Genomic DNA, 19,763 nt, shown 5'->3' with positions numbered 1-19,763 from the left:
CAGAGTTTAACAGTCTTCACAAATGCAAGGAAGTCACCTGTCACGTTCTTTCCTAGTCTCTTCTTTGGCATCTCTGCAGTAAACTCTTGCCCAGCTGACTTGATTGAAATTTGCCAGAAAGAATGGCTTACTAGTTTAAGATTCAAATTTGAAATCCAACACTCCACAGAACCACAGATTACAATCCTGGCAGGACCAACAAAGCTTTTTATCCTTCTGGGTTAGAAAACTGCCATTCATAGGAAACGGGTCTTTCAGAAGAGACATTTGCAGATCAGACAAAAATTAAAATTGACAGAGAATCTTTAGTAAGAGTAGGGGTTTGCCCTAGTGTGTCTGCCCCAAATTTCTTTTCTTCCCTTCTCCAAACTGTTTTGCAGTCTCTGTGTTGGCTAGTTGCTATCCTCAACCTTGGCAATTCAGTTTAGGGGATCTCTATAGTATGCACATAATTTGTGAAGTCCTTTGGGATGAAAGCAACAATATAAAAGTAAACATTACTCCATTGTTTTTATGCTTTACTGGGGACATGGAAATCATTGCTGTCAAGTGATTTAATATCAGGATGTTGAGCAATGAGTTTACATGTGGACTTGTAAAGTCAAGAGCTAACCTCCACTCTTTTTTCTAAAGAGTTTTAAAACAAGCTATTACAATTTATTATTTGTAATTCAGTGGCAACTAGCGACCCCAATCAGATTTGGTGCCTACTTACAGTAGGTGCGCTGTAGAGAATAGAAAGGTAGTCCCTGCCCTGAAGAGTTCACAGTCTGATCTACTCAAATATTATTCCTCTTGTGCTTTCTGAACAGCCTGATCACACAATGCCTATGAAATACAAAACTAAATCCCTTGATTTGTGGTGCTACATCAGCCTCATTTGTCTTGGAAGCAGAAAAGAGACTAACACATTTTTAAGTTTGTATGTAAAAAGGCTGTCCTGTCTCCTGAACTTTTCTGTCTCTGCTGGAATGATAATACTTCCCAGTACTGACAAAGGACGAGTGTTAAAATACTATTGTAATCCCCACCACATCCTGGACTGCCTTGGTCAGCACAACATCTAGGTCACCACATTTAATGTGACAAACTGCAGCTGGCATGTAACTAAAATCACTTGTATGTACAAATCTATTACGAGTAAGAATTACCAAGATGAGTTTGCTCCTATTGTTTTTACAAAACACAGCAGTAATACAAATAAATAAATGATTACAAGTCATGTCTAGACGAGAAATACTTTGCTTTAAACCTCAGTGAATTCATTTGTCAAAATTATTATTATTGGGCCCATAATCTGGGTCACTGCCCAGGGCACTAACAGGGCCTAGTAGTATACACTCTAATACATGGCCAAAAACTGGGTTAGTGGAAGGAAATGAACAGGAACAGCACATCAGAAAAAAATTCTTTTAATAAAAATGCAAAGACCTGATTTATTAGATGTTGCGCCCCCGCGCCAATCATATAAAGAATGATCCCTGCCAGTAGGAAACCAGGAATATATTCATAAGAACATTCTTCGGTTAAAGGCCTGAACTGCTAGCGGGAGACATACATCCAGCACACAGACAGAACAGACAGCTAGCCCTTTGTCAGTCATATAAGCTCAGGATTCAGACACGCAGATAAATTTATTCTTTAAAGGGCCTGATACAACTCAGTGAATTGGAATTCAATTGAAATTAATGAAAATACTCCCGCTGACTTCAACAGGAGATAGATAAAAATCTCAAATTATTCCTTCTGGCTAGGTGATACCTTGTGGAATTAGTCTGAGAGCTGGACACATGTTTGGAACTGTCCAGAGAAAGCCTATTTCACCCAGAATCATGTGCATGGAGGACATTTGACAGCTTTCTTCTGATTATAAGAGAATTAGGGCCGCAGGGTGGGAAAATCATCTTTGTGAATTTCTGTAGTTTTCACTTTGAGTAACAGCTTGCATCTATGAGGAGAAAATCAGGAGGGAATTAGCAGGAAAGATGCCATCTTACATTGATAAGAGGGCTTTATTTGCAGTTTTGCTTGAACAACCATTTCCGGGATTCAGAGAGTAGCAGATACAGTTCTTCCAATAAGTGACAGAATATTTTTGGGAAGATAAAGTAATTATTGTAGAAGACAGAAAAGCAACCATGTGAAATTCCTTTTGGCGAAAGCAGAAAAATTTGCCATATCACATCACTGGAAAAAAGAAACCAGATACTGTATTTCATCTTTTATCACTTAGTTAACCTGAAATCTAGTCTGTTCATAAGAAATATTTGGAAAGGCTGGAAAACATTCAGTTCACTTTTTCACTTCTTTAAAACTCAAACAAAGAAATGCCTTACAGAACTCTCTCCCCTTATGTTTTCTTGGCACCACTTTATAATAGGCACTCACTTGTTTCTAATTCCTGTGCCTTTACTGAAATGACATCAATCATTACAAAGACTGAGGCCCTAGTCACACTGAGTAGCCAAACCATGTTTCAGAATTGTGCTCTCACTCTACCCTATCTTATGATTTTAATGTTTATATCTTTAAGCATGGTTGTAACTCAGTCTGGCCCTCGCCACACTGGCCAACCAATCCGTTAATTGAGCTACTGTTTCCAAACAGAGTATGGATGGGGTCCTTACCTTGCAGATGGCATATATAATTCCCTGGGAACTCAGCTATCTCCCTGCTAACAGCTTTGAAATAGAGCTGTCACTTTGCAGTGGAATATGGGACCAATCTAGGACACCAGTCACATACTGATCAGGGCCACTCCCTCCTGTGACCTTTGATGACTTTTTCCTCTTCTGATTGTAGTTTGGGGACTCATATCAGGGTACGTCTATACTACCGGCCAGATCGGCGGGTAGTGTTCGATGTATCGGGGATCAATTTATCGCGTCTCATCTGGACGTGATAAATCAATCCGTGAATCGAAACCCGTACACCTTGGCAGGAGGAGTAAGCAGAGTTGACAGGGGAGCCATAGCAGTCGACTCACCGCCATGAGGATGGCCAGGTAAGTTGAACTAAGATACTTTGACTTCAGCTACGTGTATCTTGGTTTGAAAACCACCCCCCCCACCCAGTGTATCCCAGGCCCCTCTTTTTCACTTGCAACAGCTCTGCATGGGTTACGGAAGCCCCACAGCCTACTGCAGTGAACGTCACAGGCCCAGTGAGAGGCTAGAGATGAAGATCTGCTTGGTAGTGGAAAGAGATGGTGAGAGGAAATATTTAAATGATCATTTGCATGAGCCCTCTCTACACCCGGCCAGATCACACAAGGATCAGTTGAGCCAGTGCAACCTGGGCATAAGTGGTTAAGCGTGTTTGGTGCTGCTGTGTAAAGCAGGACCAAGATTTAGGGAGTTTTACTATTGATCTTAATGGGAGCACAGTTAATCTAGTGCCAAGTGTTTTTGCAAATCCCGCCCATACACTGAAGAACTGTTTTCAGTAAACATAATAGCCAAGAGAATTTTTAAATTGTTTATAGGGTTTGTGTAAAAGATCTGTCAATCAAAACTTGTCTTTTTATTTCTCCTTTTATATTATTCTGGTGATCTTTATTCTCCATCACTAGCAGCGACGAGTTTAATGTAGATAGATCCAACACATATTATAATGTAATTTGAAAACCTGGAGATTTCTTTATTTGCATTAAGCAGACATTAACAGGTAGTAAATGAGAAAGGGTGAGATTTTATTTTTAAAAGGTCTTAAAATTATACTCACTGCTTGTAGAGGACATGTGGCTGTACTCAGATCTGCAAGACAAAAATCTTAGTTCAGCAGGGCTGTAATATGTTTAAATCTTTAAAGATCATACACAAATTTGGCAAAGGAAACTACTGACAATTTAATTTGCTTTAAACCAGTGGTTCTTAACCTTTACTGCAGCCTGCAACCCTTTGATTCTCAAAATGTTCTCACACCCCTTCTCAAAAATCGTTGAAGTAGGTCAGTTCTTTAAACCTAGGTATTTTCTTTGTTTGTATATTACAGTAATCGTTAAAAAATGTATAATGTTAATACATAGGTTTGACGAAACAAAATAGTTGTACTTACGTGCCTGTGCTTAATTTGTGTTTTCGATGATTTACCTTTTAAATTTAAAAAAAAAAAAAAAAAGGTCTGACGTCTCACCGCCCTCACCCCCAAAGGGCATCTTGCACCCCCAGGGGGTGCATGCACCCCAGGTTAAGAACCACTGCTTTAAACTGTCAAACGGCTTAAAACCGACAGTTATTTTTATAGTAAAATAGCTCACTATGGAAATTATTTTGAACGTGCCCTCAGGATATCTGACATTCTGCAGGAATGTTAAAAATATTCCTAGAGACTACACAACTATGGAAGAAACTCTTTTTGAGGCTGTAACTAGTTTTCCAAAACTGCTGGATTTTGACCCTTCTCCCCATCCAAATGTCTCTATCGCCAAAAATGCTTTGCACTTGAAATTTTTGATGTGCATTCTGTAGACAGAGGAGAAACTGAATTGTACTTTGTGCAAAGTTTGAAGGAAACCATAAAATTGATCTTAGAGATATGATTCATTGAAAGAATGAGGTTACCACCTTTTGGAGAAGTCTTTTCTGTCTCTTTTTTTCCTTCTTTATAATGTCATCTCAGAGACCCAGTCTAGAAGTTCCACATTAGTTTTATTCAATTTATTATCCACAACAAGAACTAGTGCTGTTCAGAATTTTGAAGAAGGCTAGGTAGTGAATTTTGCAGCTGTTCACTATATAACTCTGAACCTTTGAAAATTTTATTCATTCCTGAAGGAGCTAATAAACTTTTATGGTCACCAATTAATCTGAGATTTCATTTTACAAATAAAAATATAAGCCCTTTTTATTGTGAGCTGAACGTTTGTCAAAAGAGATTTTTAATAGAAATCACAGGTTATTCACAATGTGTTGACAACTCTCAATTCTGTGATATTTTATGCTTTTCTTAAAGCTCCAGATTTTGGAGACAAGTGAGTACGAGACACTCAGCTTTTTTATTTTTCAAAGTAAGTAAATTCCTAGCCCTCACGTCTGCAGAGAAAAGCTTAAAAAGTTAATCAAAAGACTCAGAAATGAGAAGACATATGACATCCACTGATAACTTGCTCACGGAACAAACAAAAAAGCCCAAAACAGTATGTTGCTGTCTTTTTCTAATAATGATAGCTAGCTGGAGTACTTGAGTTCTGGAGGTCTTGCAAATATTTTAAGCATTCTAGGTACTATACAAAATGAACAATCACTTTGACAGGTCATACATTTAAATATGTTAAATATAGTCATAAAGTTAAATATAGAAGTAAAAATATCCTAAGTCATTTAGCCCAGCTTCCTGGAATGTCATTTTGTTCCTGCTAGTTCGTGTTCTGATGCTGTTCTCATCCCCATTTCAAATGTTCCAAGAAATGGGACTTCTACCAATTCCGTTGGGAAAGTGTTCTGTGGTCTGTGTTCTGAACATAGATTGGGGGAGGGATTCAAGAAGCAACTAGTGGAGCAGTAGCATCTGTTATAGGGCTTTATCCTATGTTCATTGAAGCCAGTGGCAAAGCTATCGTTGACTTTAATGGTGAAGTATCAGGGCCAGTCTTGGGCAGTACCAGGGACAGAGAGAGGGCTTTGTAGCAGCATTACTTCTGCATTTTTTAAATGAAGGATGTTACCTTTTAAAGGTGAAATGGAAGGGGAAATTCAGGCAAGAATGGGTAAGGAGGACGCATCTCCTATACAGAATCATTTTCAGACCCTCCAGGTATCTTAGGGTATGTCTACACTACCAGAGTAGTTCGATTTAACTTAAGTAGAATTTGTGGAATCAACCTTACAAAGTCGAACATGTGTATCCACACTAAGGACAGTAATTCGACTTTGTGAGTCCACACTAACGGGGCAAGCGTCGACATTGGAAGCAGTGCACTGTGGGCAGCTATCCCACAGTTCCCGCAGTCCCCGCTGCCCATTGGAATTCTGGGGCAAGCCCCCAATGCCTGCTGGGGCAAAAAAAAAAAAATGTGTCGAGGGTGGTTTTGGGTAACTGTCGTCATTCAACCGTCACTCCCGCCAGCGGGCAATCAGTTCGCGCACTTTTCTGGTGAGTGACAGCGCGGACGCCACAGCACTGCGAGCATGGAGCCTGCTGCGATCATCGCTGCACTTATGGCCGTTGTCAACTCATCGCACCTTATCGTCCACCTCTTCCACAGTCAGCTGCTGAGAAATCGGGCGAGGAGGCTCCGGCAGCGCGGTGAGGACATGAAGTGTGAGAGTGGCACAGACCTCTCACAAAGCACGGGACCCCATACCGTGGACATCATGGTGGCAATGGGTCATATGTTCATGCTGTGGAACGGCGATTCTGGGCCAGGGAAACAAGCACGGACTGGTGGGACCACATAGTGCTGCGGGTCTGGGATGAATCACAGTGGCTGCGAAACTTTCGCATGCGTAAGGGCACTTTCCTTGAACTCTGTGAGTTGCTGTCCCCTGCCCTGAAGCGCAAGGACACCCAGATGCGAGCAGCCCTGAGTGTGCAGAAGCGAGTGGCCATAGCCCTCTGGAAACTTGCAATGCCAGACAGCTACCGGTCAGTAGCGAACCACTTTGGCATGGGCAAATCTACTGTGGGGGTTGCTGTGATGCAAGTAGCCCACGCAAATCGTTGAGCTACTGCTCTCAAAAGGTAGTGACCCTGGGAAACGTCCAGGTCATCAGATGGCTTCGCCGCGATGGGATTCCCAAACTGCGGTGGGGCTATAGATGGAACTCACATCCCTATCCCGGGACCGGACCACCAGGCCAGCCAGTATATTAACAGAAAGGGCTACTTTTCAATGGTGCTGCAAGCACTGGTGGACCATAGGGGACGTTTTACCAACATCAAACGTCAGGTGGCCGGGCAAGTTTCACGACGTGCGTGTTTTCAGGAACTCTGGTCTGTTTAGACGCCTGCAGGAAGGTACTTTCTTCCCGGACAGTTGTTGGGGATGTGCAGATGCCTATAGTGATCCTCGGGGACCCAGCCTACCCGCTAATGCCCTGGCTCATGAAGCCCTATACAGGCGCCTTGGACAGCGACAAGGAACTCTTCAACTACCGACTGAGCAAGTGCAGAATGGTGGTGGAGTGTGCTTTCGGACGTCTCAAGGGGAGATGGCGAAGCTTACTGACTCGCTCGGATCTCAGCGAAACCAATATCCCCATTGTTATTGCAGCTTGCTGTGTGCTCCACAATCTCTGTGAGAGCAAGGGGGAGACCTTTATGGCGGGATGGGAGGTTGAGGCAAATCGCCTGGCTGCTGATTACGCTCAGCCAGACAGCCGTGCGATTAGAAGAGCCCAGCGGGAAGCGCTGTGCATCCGGGAGGCTTTGAAAGCTAGGTTCCTCAGTGAGCAGCGTGACCTGTGACTGTTCTGTTTCTTTACAGAGAAGCTGAACCTGCCCCTGTTTCTTTACCCAGTTACTGTTGACTATCCTCTGCAGTTACATACCCCGTTCACCCTGTTTCCCCCCTTCCAACACACGTTTAAAAATAAAATACATGGAACATTGTTAATTAACAACGTTTTCTCTATTAATGACTTTGCATTAAAGGGTTGAAACTGGGACGCAGACTGTGCTGGGTAGGGTGTGTAGTGATGTAAAGACCGCTTCTAAACTCGAGGAATGACAGGCTCCTGCTCCTAGAGTAGTCTGCAGTGCCGGTCTGGTTGTTTCAACGGAGCCTGCCATCCCTCCTTTTCGGGACTCTGTGTGCGGGGGCTGTGTGACCTTGTGGCAGGGTGAAAACAGTTACAGAGTCCCCTGCTGCGTGGCTCTGTGGTCCAGGACAAGGACCGCTGCATAAGATCTGTAACCGCCCTCCCCTGGCACAAAGTCACGTACCCCGCACCCACACAGAACATGAAAACCATCTCCCAGACCAACCAGGGTGCTTACTGACTGCACTCTGTGTGTGACCTGCTGCTGATCCTGCCCCCATGTCTGTACCCTGGTAAAGGTGACTGTCCTATGCAATTACCAACCCCCTCCCCCCCGCCTTCAAACACAGTCTTCTGTACAAGAACATGACGGAAACAGTAATTAACAGCAAAGTATTTTTAATAATCAACTAGACAGTTAAGGGATGAAACTGGGATTGGGGCTTGGGTGAGTCAAGAAGGGAAGGACCTGTCAAAATTTAGGGAATGAGAGCTTTTTGGTAATTGAGCACTCTGCAGGGGTGGAGTGACAGTTTTCACGGCCCCTGGCGCCCCTCCTTCTTGTTACTTTGGGTGAGGGGGGAATGGGACTTTGTGGCGGGGGAGGGCAGTTGCAGATACACTGCAGGGGGGCTCTGTCCTCCTGCCTGCGGTCCTGCAGAACATCCACAAGGCGCCGGAGCGTGTCCGTTTGCTCCCTCATTAGTCCAAGCAGCATTTGAGTCGCCTGCGGGTCTTCTTGATGCCACCTGTCCTCCCGTTCGCTGTGTGAGCACTGGTACTGAGAGAGGTTCTCCCTCCACTGGCTCTGCTGGGCCGCCTCGGCTCGGGAGCAGCCCATAAGTTCAGCGAACATCTCGTCCCGTGTCCTTTTCTTTCGCCGCCTAATCTGCGCCAGCCTCTGTGAGGGGGGTGCTGGGGCAGGTCGGGAGACAGTCGCAGCTGTGTGATGGGAAAAAGGGAGTGAATTCCTTACAAAGATACATTTTTGTCAACAATGAACATAGACTCGTCTGTCTCTGTGAACAAGACCATGCACAGCACCTCTCACATGCGCACTCAGGACAAGTTCGAATTTCCGGCCTTCGCATTCATTGCCTGGGGTCTTGCACTGGAGATCAGACAAGCGGGGCAGGACAGCAGAATCCGTGGAGCAGGCACACATGGTAAGCCGTAGACTTTTGGCTGCTTAAAACTTAATGTATAGCAGTGCCCTCCTGCTGCAGGCAATCCGGAAAGCATGAACTCTGCCCCGTTCCACCGCCTCGCAGCTGTCCCCGGGAAAGATCCCTGTATGCTGCCCCTCTGCAGCCTCCACCACGTGGCTGTAAACCGCCGCTTATTGTTATGCAAAGGAACAGTGAAGCATTCCCAATACTAACATTACCCTAATTCAATGCAGGAGTCGCCGAGCAAGATCACCCTGAGGAGGATCACTGAGAGAGATAGAGAGTGCATGCGGCGTGAAAGCCAGCACAAACCAGGGGCCTATGCTGCCATGCTCGTGGAGGCAATGCTCCCAGAGTACCTGATGATAGCCTGGCGCAGAAAAGTGTCCTACCACGGAGCACCCAACAAGGCAGCTCTCCCCAGGAACCTCATGCGTAGGCTTTTCGATTACCTCCAGGAGAGCTTCGTGGAGATCTCCCAGGAGGATTTCTGTTCTATCCCCATATACATTGACCTTTTCGCATAGTTAATATTCCTGTTCTGTTAGAAATAAATGTTTACATGTTTAAAGCACTTACCGACTGATCCTTCCCCTGATTCAGGGTCCGGGTTAACGGGCGGGGATCTCCGTGAGGGTGATGAAGAGATCCTGGCTGTCAGGGAAATCAGTGCTGTAAGCGCTGTCGACTGCCTCGTCCTCCTCATCTTCCCTGTCCGCGAACATCTCCGAGGAACCGGCCGTCGACACTATCCCATCGTCAGAGTCCACGGTCACTGGTGGGGCAGTGGTGGCAGACCCACCGAGAATGGCATGAAGTGCCTCGTAGAAGCGGCATGTCTGGGGCTGGGATCCGGAGCTTCCATTTGCCGCTTTGATTTTTTGGTAGCCTTGTCTCAGGTTCTTGATTTTCACGCGGCACTGCGTTGTATCCCGGCTGTATCCTCTGTCTGCCATGGCTTTGGAGACCTTCTCATAGGTCTTTGCATTCCGTGCAAAGGAATATGATGTGAAAGTTACAAAAAACCTAAAGGTAAAAACAGTCCTTAAAAAATAGGTTACAGCAGCAATAGTTTCTTCTCTTGAGACTTCCATCATATATTGCATCCATTTATGTGTGAGACTGACATCCGAGGAATGAACCAGATCTGCTAGAGGGAAGAATTTAATCAGAAAAATGTGAATTGGGAATCATTTATGAACATCCTACAGATGCCAAAAAATGCCACAATCAAGGAAGAAGGCCATACTGGTTTAAAAAAAGTGACCTGGTTATGAGGGGCAGCTATAAATATGCAACAAATGGAAGAAGGTGGAAGTTGATAGTAATTAATGTAAAAATCAAGTAGGAATTGTAGAAAATTGATAGATGAAGCAAAGGGACACAAAAAGAGAAATCTATGGCCAGCACAGTTAAGGACAATTAAGAAAAACAAAACAAAAACAAAAAAAACACACCACACACAAAAACACAACCTCTTTCTTAAATAGATTAGGAACAAAGAATCCTGACAATGGTATTAGTCCATGACTAGATGAAAATGGTAGACTTAATAATAATGCAGAAAAGGCAGAAGTGTGCAATAAATATTTCTGTTCTGTATTTGGGGAAACAGTATTCTTATCACCATATGATAAGACTATATCATCTGGTGATAAGAATATTCTTTCCATTCCACTAGTATTTATGGAGGATGTTAAATAGGAGCTACTAAAGTTAAACATTTTTAAAATCAGCAACTCCAGAACACTTGCATTCAAGAGTTAAAAAAAAAAAAAAAAGAGCTGCCTAATGAGCTTGCTGGACCATTAATGTTGATATAAAATACTTGGGATTACATGACATTGTGATAAGAAAACTAGAATTGACCCAGTCTCTGAGACTCTTTGCTGTGGGTTTCCCCCCCCCCCCGTGTAGATGTATCTTAACACACAAATGTACAAATTCATAAGTGAGTATCTGTAAACTGAGCTGTGTGGCACCAAAAATAAATAGTTTCATGAGTTTATTTATTTTTATTTTAAGCATCAAGGCCTGTCTAAAGATTAACAAGACAGATTTTAATTCGGTTTCAAAATAGTTAATATTTTAGATGTCTAGTCTTTTTTCTGTTTGCTGCTTTACATTCCACTAACAAAAAATACTTTGCACTTAACCAGCACCATTTAATTTTAGAATCTCATACTACTTTATAGCTCCCCACCCACCACAACAAGACAGGTAAGTATTTCACACCCATTTTACAGCTAGGTAAACCAAGGCACAGAGGGATTAAAATGATTTATCCATAGTTATGTAGTGAGCCAGTGACAGAGCCACAAGTAGCACCACTACAGAATGGTAGCATGGTCAAGAAGTTCACATATACCATGTAGTGATCAACTTTGAGAACACAATGATGATGAGGGATGTTTAAGGAAACATTTAATATAAAAAAAAAACACAACAAGTAACAATGCAGCCAAGTGAAAAAAGTGTTCATAATTTGTCAAATATGCATCATATATCAGATATTTTAAAAAGTATAAGAAAAAAAGACACCACATAGCTTGTGTTTCTCCATGTTTGACACAAGCATTGCACAAGTATGATTCAGCAATTGCTTGTTACTAAAGAAATATCACTGTTTTCCCACCTCCCAAAATTAGACAAGTGCTTTACAATTTAACAAGCAATTCAATTTGAAATATAACCATGAAGACATATATAAGTGGAAAACTTATAATTTGTCCATACAATAAGTTATAACCGCCTTTCTTCTTATGTTCTACATGGGTGTTTTTCATAAGTTTCACTAAAAGGATTAATAATATTTTGAAATCTAAGTGGAAAAGCTCCTTTAATTAGAAGTTATTTGAAACTGTGACTTTAAGGGGAAAATTAGAGCTTTGAATACATTAGGAAATTAATATCCCAAGTTGTTAACTCTTTAAAGCTTTTCACATGCATTAAAAAAACCTTACTACAGACCTCAATCCTGCTCTCACTGAATTCAATTGAAGTTTTATCATTGATTTCAAAGACAGCAAGAATTAGGTCTTGGGCATGAAAAAGTAGATGTACAACAAAATCTAAAAATTTTAGAAGATTATAGTTTTGGATCAAAATACCAAAACAAAATTGTGTTGCACAGAAAACTATGCCTTATGATTCATATAAAAGGTCATGAATCATAAAAATCCATGTGGATTAATTTTAGTAAAAAGACAAAAAACATTATTGCGAGTCACTCTCAGACTGTTTAGTATTAATTTTTTATTTGCATACATATATGTCATCCCCCTTAGTTGTTGCTTTTCCTCCATTCCTTCTTTCTAATTGAAGGAGAGGCTTAAAAAAAAAAAAAAAAGGCCATGTATATTTCTCTCTAAACATGCAGGTTTCCTCAATATCAATGGGTGTTCTGCCACAGATTGCAGCTGTATGCAGCAGCCCTTAGTTTTGGGGGCAGAGAAGTGTTCAATAACAACTGGAAAAAGGCAGTGACTTTCAAAATCCAGAATTACATTGTTCTGAGAAAGATACATTTAGTTTAGCCAAAGGTGATGCTGGAACTCTTTCAAATCTCATTAATAAAACAGCCAATACAAACTAATTGGTTTAGATGTTCTATTCTCTTTATTTAGGTACTTGGCAACTCAGCCCAATCCAGTCTTATTGGATTCAGTAACTTAAAATACACTATTTTTGATCTGCTTTCCAACTTGATTAACTGAAGAACATACAAATAGCACAAAGATATCTTGAATATCCACAAATATTCAAGTGGATTTGTAATATGATGGTTAAAAACTGGACTCAAACTCTGCTGTAGAATAGGGGTTTGCCTACTATTGTGGCTAACAGCAACATCAGCTCAAGAAAATACGTTTTATGGAACTATTTCATGAATTATAGTGGTAGTTGCTATACAACACTTTTAGCAATACATATATAAAGCTCATGCTTGAATAGAGATAAAAAATGCTTCACAGAGCCTGGATTTGCTAGTGTGTCACACTATTGTTCACTGAATGATAGAAAGAGACCACTCAATATATTATAATAAAACTGCTACTGAATTATTTTGACAGTTCTATGAATAATTTCATAGTATGATTGCTGAGCTTAAAAATAGGTGTCAATTGACTATCACTGAAATAGCTACATAACAAGGAAACCAGCTGAGTTTTTGCAATACTATGAAGATGCAGAAAACCCTATTTCTGCTTTAAGAGTAATGAGCAAACAATATAAGTAGCCTTGATAGAATTCAGCTTTTTAATACAATTGACACATAATATTGATATTTTTAAACATTTTTCAATTTATCATCAATTTAAAATTTTACAGTTGAGGGAAATCATGGGTGAGTCAGCCAATAATTATTTAATGACAGCCGTTGAGATTAAAAATGTTAAAACTTTACTCAAATTGTAAAGTCACATGTCAAAATATACAAAGTAAATAGCTTTCAATCAAACTAATTGGCAAAGTAGGAACTGCTTGAGAACTTCTGTAAATTTCTATTATCAGTTTGTGTGTGGTGAAATCAACATTTCTCGATAAAAAACTCATCCATCCAAGCCTAAATATGAGCAGTTGATTTGGTGAGTAAACAAAAATACAAATATAGTTGCATATGCCTCTTTCACATGTTTATCATAGACTAACGTCTGCTAAACATAGTAAGATAATGAAAATGCAATGACCTATTTCTTTTGAAGACATTTTAGTGTCAAGCAGTCTAGTTGATAATTACCATGTGTCATGGTTAAAATTCTGCAAAACAGCACGTTCTGCTAAAGCTACATGTTCCAGTGTCAGAATTGTGTCTTGTCCCTGTCACACAATCATCAATATTAACAGCTCATCAACACCAGACATAAGCAGCTGCCACACTGATCACTAAGGTCTAAAGGCTAATGTCACCATCTGGGGAAAATCCTTCCAAGTGCCCCTTCCAACAAAAGACAGGTTTTTCTGTTTTGGAAGAGCACGGTAAATTAAAAGTGACTTGACATGTCAAGGATTTTCTGAACTTTGACCCCGCTATGAATTAGCTGATTATGTTGTTTTCCCTTTATTCACATTCCAGATTCCCATAGGGTGAGATGAAAAGCCTGTTGCCCCACAAATAGAAAAAAAAAAAAGTGGATTTTTTCCTTTATGCTGAAGACATAAAAAAACATTAACCTTCAGGGATTAGTCATGTCCACAATATTGTACCTATTTAAGCTGAAAAGAAAAATAGCCCACAATCTCTCATGATTACAGAAATGTGCAGAAAAAAAAAAGTGTAATTTATAACAAAGGTATTTCATTTTGCTCATTTGATTATGACGAATATAAAACAAAATGATAAACCTAATCCCATTTTCAGCTGAATTTTTTTTAAACCTGTAATTATTTTGAAATTGTTTACTCAGCATCTGACAACACTGGTGGCAGAATCAGTTTCACTGTTTTGTCACACTTCCTGTCTCATACACTAACATAATGACATGGCTCTCATATGTTGCAGAGGGTATAATCCACAAGCACCAGTTGGAGGTCATAAGAATGGCCATACTGGGTCAGACCAAAGGTCCATCAAGCCCCAGTATCCTGTCCTTTGACAGCGGCCAATGGCAGGTGCCCCAAGGGGAATGAACAGACAGGTTATCATCAAATGATCCATGCCCTGTCACCCAATCCCAGCTTCTGGCAAACAGAAGATAGGGACACCATTACTGCCCATTCTGGCTAATAGTTATTGATGGATCTCTCCTTCATGAATTTATCTAGTTCTTTTTTTGAACCCTGTTATAGTCTTGGCCTTCACAACATCCTCTGGTAAAGAGTTCCACAGGTTGACTTTATGTTGCAAAAAAATACTTCCTTTTATTTGTTTTAAACCTGCTGCTTATTAATTTCATTTGGTGGCCCCTTGTTCTTGTATTATGAGAAGGAGTAAATAACACTTCCTTATTTACTTTCTCCACATCAGTCATGATTTTATAGACCATCATATCCCTCTTAGTCGCTTCTTCAGCCCAGAAAGAAGTCCCAGTCTTATTAATCTCTTCTCATACAGAAGCCGTTCCATACCCCTAATCATTTTTGTTGCCCCTTTCTGAACCTTTTCCAATATATATATTTTTTGAGATGGGGCAACCACATCTGCATGCAGTATTCAAGGTGTGGGCATGCCATGGATTTATATAGAGGCAATATGATATTTTCTGTCTTATTATCTATCCCTTTCTTGATGAGTCCCAACAGACTGTTTGCTTTTTTGACTGCCGCTGCGCATTGAGTAGATGTTTCAGAGAACTATCTACAATGATTCCAAGATCTCTTTCTTGAGTGGTAACATACAATGATGGGATCTAAATTATCAATGTATAGTTAGGATTATGTTTTCCAATATGCATTACTTTGCATTTATCAACATTAAATTTCATCTGCCATTTTGTTGCTCAGTCCTTGTGAGATCCTTTTGTAGCTCTTCGCAGTCTGCCTGGGACTTAACTATCTTGAGTAGTTTTGCATCATGGGCAAATTTTGCCATCTCACGGTTTACCCCTTTTTCCAGATCGTTTATGAATATGTTAAATAGGACTGGGCCCAATACAGATCCTCAGGGGACGCCACTATTTACCTCTCTCTCCATTCTGAAAATGGACCATTTATTCCTACCCTTTGTTTCCTATCTTTTAACCAGTTACCAGTCCATGAGAGAACCTTCCCTCTTACCCCATAACTGCTTATTTTGCTTAAGAGTCTTTGGTGAGGGACCTTGTCAAAGGCTTTCTGAAAATCTAAATACACTATACCCACTGGATCTCCTTTGTCTGAATGCTTGTTGAATCCCCTCAAAGAATTCCAGTAGACTAGTGAGGCATGATTTCCCTTTACAAAAACCATGTTGACCATTTCCCAACAAATTATATTGATCTATATGTCTGACAATTTTGTTCTTTACGATGGTTTCAACCAATTTGCCTGGTTCTGAAGTGAGGCTTACTGGCCTTTAGTTGCCTCTGGAGCTCTTTTTAAAAATTGGCATCATATTAGCTAGCCTCCAGTCATTTGGTACAGTAGCTGATTTAAGTGATAGGTTACAGATGACAGTTAGTAGTCCTGCAATTTCAGATTTGAGTTCCTTTGGAACTCTTGGGTGAATACCATTAGGTCCTGGAGGCTGATTAAATAATAAGTAACAAATTAAACAGTAGTTTAGGTCAGGGTGCCTCCTCTTTCCTTGAATCTCACCATGGGACTCAGAAGCAATTTGAACCCATGACTGCTATGGGAAAGGGAAGAGAGAAAGCCCCCTTTACTCCCCAGACTTCTGCATGAGGCCAGGGACCAAGGTGACAAATAGGAATGCGCTTGACTCCTCTGACTCCTTCATAGCTGGAAAGGAAGCACCTGTTGTACACATGCACAACCCTATGTCTCTCTGTGGACCCAAGCTAGAGAGAAAGAGTCCAGGCAAGAAGTGAGGAAGTACTGACCTGGGAGCGAAGGATGGCAGAAGACCTTCAAGCCCCTTTGTAGGACCCAGAAAGGATCTAGAGCAACTGGGACAAGATGGAGAGGGGGCAGCCTCCTCTGATCCTGCTGGAGCCAGAGGATGAGCAGAGCCAAGAGGCAGCAAAGGCCAAAGGAGCCCCTCCATGCTCTCACTCCCTCCCCCTAAAGACAGGAGAAGGGAGGGAGATGAGACCAAGAGGTAACGTTCCCTAAAAACAGGAGAAAGGAGAGAGAGACCGAGACCGAGACCACCAAGGGGTAAGAGGGCTGCAAGTCCCTTGTCCATGGCCCCCTCCACAGAAGTCCTACTCAAGGACTCAGCCTCCCTCCCCACAGGAAGCCAGGTGACAGGAGAAGGCAGCAGCAGCTGAGATAGGGCTGCAGGGGAAATACTCTGTCTCTGCCATAGGGAGGGGCAGAAGGTTGCGACAACTGTAGATGGGAGTGAGAACAGAAGGGGGCTTGGAAAAGAGTACTGTCTTGTGGTCAAAACACTGGACCAATCCTCAAGAGATTTGGGATCTGTTCCTGGCTCTTCCACAGTCTTCCTGTGTGACCTTGGCCAAGTCATTTGCTATGCCTTGGCCCCCCATCTGTAAAATGAGGATGACGATAAGACTTTCCTGCCTCAGTTGGATGTTGAGAGAGTCAATTCATTAAGATTGTGAGGCACTCTGATACGGAGATAGAAATATTTCTTGCTTCTCCATGGCACTAAACAGGAGGATCAATAGGTGGGGAGCAGGCTAAGAGACCCCCTCCTCCCCAAGGCCTTTGTGGAGCTGGGCAGGAGGCAGCAGCTGGAAGGAGACAGCCTCTTGCCTGCAGCTGTCCCAGTCTGGTGCACAGCAGTATATTTCAGCTCCTGTGCATGTCCCCTGAGAGCCCCTGCTGTGGGCTTGCACATTCCCTTGTTTGTATGGGCCTTTCTGGAATACAACATAACAGCCAGGAAAACTGAGTCGAAATCAAAGGGGCACTCTGGCGCAGGCCAGCTGCACCAACATGCAATGATTATTTGTGACTGTTATTATAGATACATCTTGTGTGTGCTCTGACCTAAACCCAAACCTAGGGAGCAAATGCCCTGAGCATTATGACCCAGTCCAGAGTCAGCTCAGCGTTTTCCCAATCAGCAACCTAACACTGACAGTACAAAGCTTTAACTTAACTCACAGAATTTTTTTTTGGGAGCTGCGGACCCGCTGCTGCCTCTTGGAGCAGGAGCAAAAGAAAAGCAGAGAAAAGCAACAAGTGCAGCAGCGTCTCTGTCCGTCTCGCTGCGAGATCGGGGGGGCGGGGAGGGGGAAGGAAACAAACCAGCAAGACGCAGGAGCTGAGCCAGCCAATCCCCCCACTCGAGCTGCCGCCAGCCGGGCGAGCGAACTGCGGGTAGAAGGGGGAAGCCGCCCCGGGCTGGACAAGCTGCCTTCACTTCTGCGGAGCTGCTGCAGTCCCCGCGCTCTCCCGGGAGAGCCGAGATGCCCAGACACTTTCTAGCGCCCCAGGCAGGTGTCCCTAGAGCGGGGGTTGGGGGTAGCGCCTGGCTCCCCAGGGCAGGGCAGGGGAAAGTACCGCGCACCCCGCCCCACCATGCGAGCTCATTGCTGGGGACCGCTCCCGGCCAGGCTACCCCGGCTCAGCGCTTCAGCGCCCCGCCGCCCCGGACCCCGCGCCCCGCCGCAGAGCTGGGGGCCCTTCCCCCGGATCCGGGCCCCACCAGCCTCCTCTCCCGTCCCCAGCCCCTGCGCCGCCCGCTCCCCTGCCCGGGACTCACCCTCCTGTCTCGGCTCCCGAGTCCACGCAGTCATCCTCGCCGCCCGCCTTCCTCTCCATGGCGGCGTCAGGGCTCCATCCCCGCGGCCGGCGGCCCCCGCCTCCTCCCCCGGCTGGCGGCGGCCGCCTCCCGCCGCGCGCTCCCCCAGCGCAGGCCGCCGGGCTCCCCTCTCCCTGGGCAGCGAGAGCGTGTGCGGGAGCCTCCCCGCCCCCAGCCAGCTCCGCCGGGGGCTCTGGGTGTCAGCGCCGCTCCTCTGGCCCGGCCTCCTCCCCGCCTTCGTGCGCGGCTCCTGCCTCTCCCCCGCCCCCCCAGCGGCCTGCCCGCCCCGCAGCGGCGGCTCTCTCGCCGAGAAGGGGGGGCAGCCCTCCCCCCACGCTTTGGAAGTGGGTCTGGCCCACAGGTGACATCTCCATTGAGTAAAGCTCCCCAGCCGGGCCCTATTAGTTATTACAAACACGTGCTTGGGAGCACGTGACACAAACTCCAAGGAACCAACCCTGCTTGGTTCAGTGGCTCTGCCTTCTCCCCTCCCTTTGCTGGTTACAAGGGGCTACCTTTCAGGGGCCCTGGTAGTGTATAGTCTGAGACCTACTTTGAGTTCTGCTGAGATGAAATTGAAAGGATTATTGCCTGGGCTTTCCAAAGGGGCCTGAGGGTTTGTCTACACTCGGAAGTTTTGCCAATGTCACCACACTAGTAGTTAAAGGGGCAACCCACTCCCCTGTCGTGGGCATAGTTAGGTAGCTATAAAGGTGCTTACACTGGCTGGTAGAGCTGATTCTGGTTCAGGGAATGAAATAAATTATGTGGGAATAAGGCCGCTTATACCCCTTTATAACTGCATACAGTTTCAGGTGTATAGGAGTATAATGATTTTGGTTAAAAAAAACACCACAACTATTAACCAACATATACCTTTTCTAGTAGACCAGGCTGAAGAGAGTTGTGTGCCCAACACCCATTGAAAGTCACACTCTGATTTCCTTCCCCAGACCCGAAGAGATCTGTGTAGCTCAAACGTTGAACCTTCCACCAACAGAAGTTGGTCTAATAAAAGACATTACTGCACTCTCTCACACAATATTAGGGTTAGAAAGGACCTCAGGAAGTCATCTAGTCTAACCTGCTGCTCAAAGCAGGCCTAATCCCCAGACAGATTTTTACCCCCACTCCCTAAATGGCCCCCTCAAAGATTGAGCTGATAACCCTCAGTTTACCAGGCCAATGCTCAAACCACTGAGCTATTCCTCCCACCATATAGAGAGCTATATAGAGCTTTCTCCCTTCTCACCCACTATCAATTTGTGCTTGATATTCCAGCAAAGTTAAATACAATTACTTTTTAAATTATATCATCCCAATCTGCAGACAATCAGCACACAATTCCTTCTGACTCAAAAGAACCATACAAATAATTCTAATTTCCTGCAGTCCATATTATTACCTCACTATGACCAAAGAAAGTGGTGAAAGTCTCAGCATTTGTGACATTTAAAACTAGATTGGACAAGATATTAACTACCCGGTAATATACTGAGGGAAACAAGCCTATATTGGCAAAAGGTGGACTAGATGCTTTAATACCATATGTATTTTCCATCTCTGATTTCCATAGCT

General features: G+C 43.5%; 1 protein-coding gene across 8 annotated transcripts in view; it reads right to left on the bottom strand.

The window, feature by feature from the left end:
- Window positions 1–19,533, bottom strand: part of FAM124A (family with sequence similarity 124 member A) — an 81,505-nt gene extending 61,972 nt beyond the window's left edge. For 5 of the 8 annotated variants that reach the window (XM_045014459.1, XM_045014465.1, XM_045014506.1 and 2 more), the window contains exons 1-2: window positions 18,147–18,385; window positions 3,724–3,755 (exon numbers count right to left, since the gene is read on the bottom strand). In XM_045014459.1, the coding sequence (XP_044870394.1) occupies window positions 3,724–3,755; window positions 18,147–18,205 (91 nt within the window). In that variant the 5' untranslated portion in view covers window positions 18,206–18,385. Of the gene's footprint in view, window positions 1–3,723; window positions 3,756–16,350; window positions 16,480–18,146; window positions 18,386–19,485 lie in introns of those variants that run through there. The other 3 variants (XM_045014479.1, XM_045014485.1, XM_045014472.1) reach the window with 3 other exon arrangements.
- Window positions 19,534–19,763: the final 230 nt, after the last annotated feature.

Source organism: Mauremys mutica, chromosome 1 (assembly GCF_020497125.1).
Source record: "Mauremys mutica isolate MM-2020 ecotype Southern chromosome 1, ASM2049712v1, whole genome shotgun sequence".
Taxonomy (NCBI): Eukaryota; Metazoa; Chordata; order Testudines; family Geoemydidae; genus Mauremys; species Mauremys mutica.
This window is presented reverse-complemented; position numbering and strand designations above follow the sequence as displayed.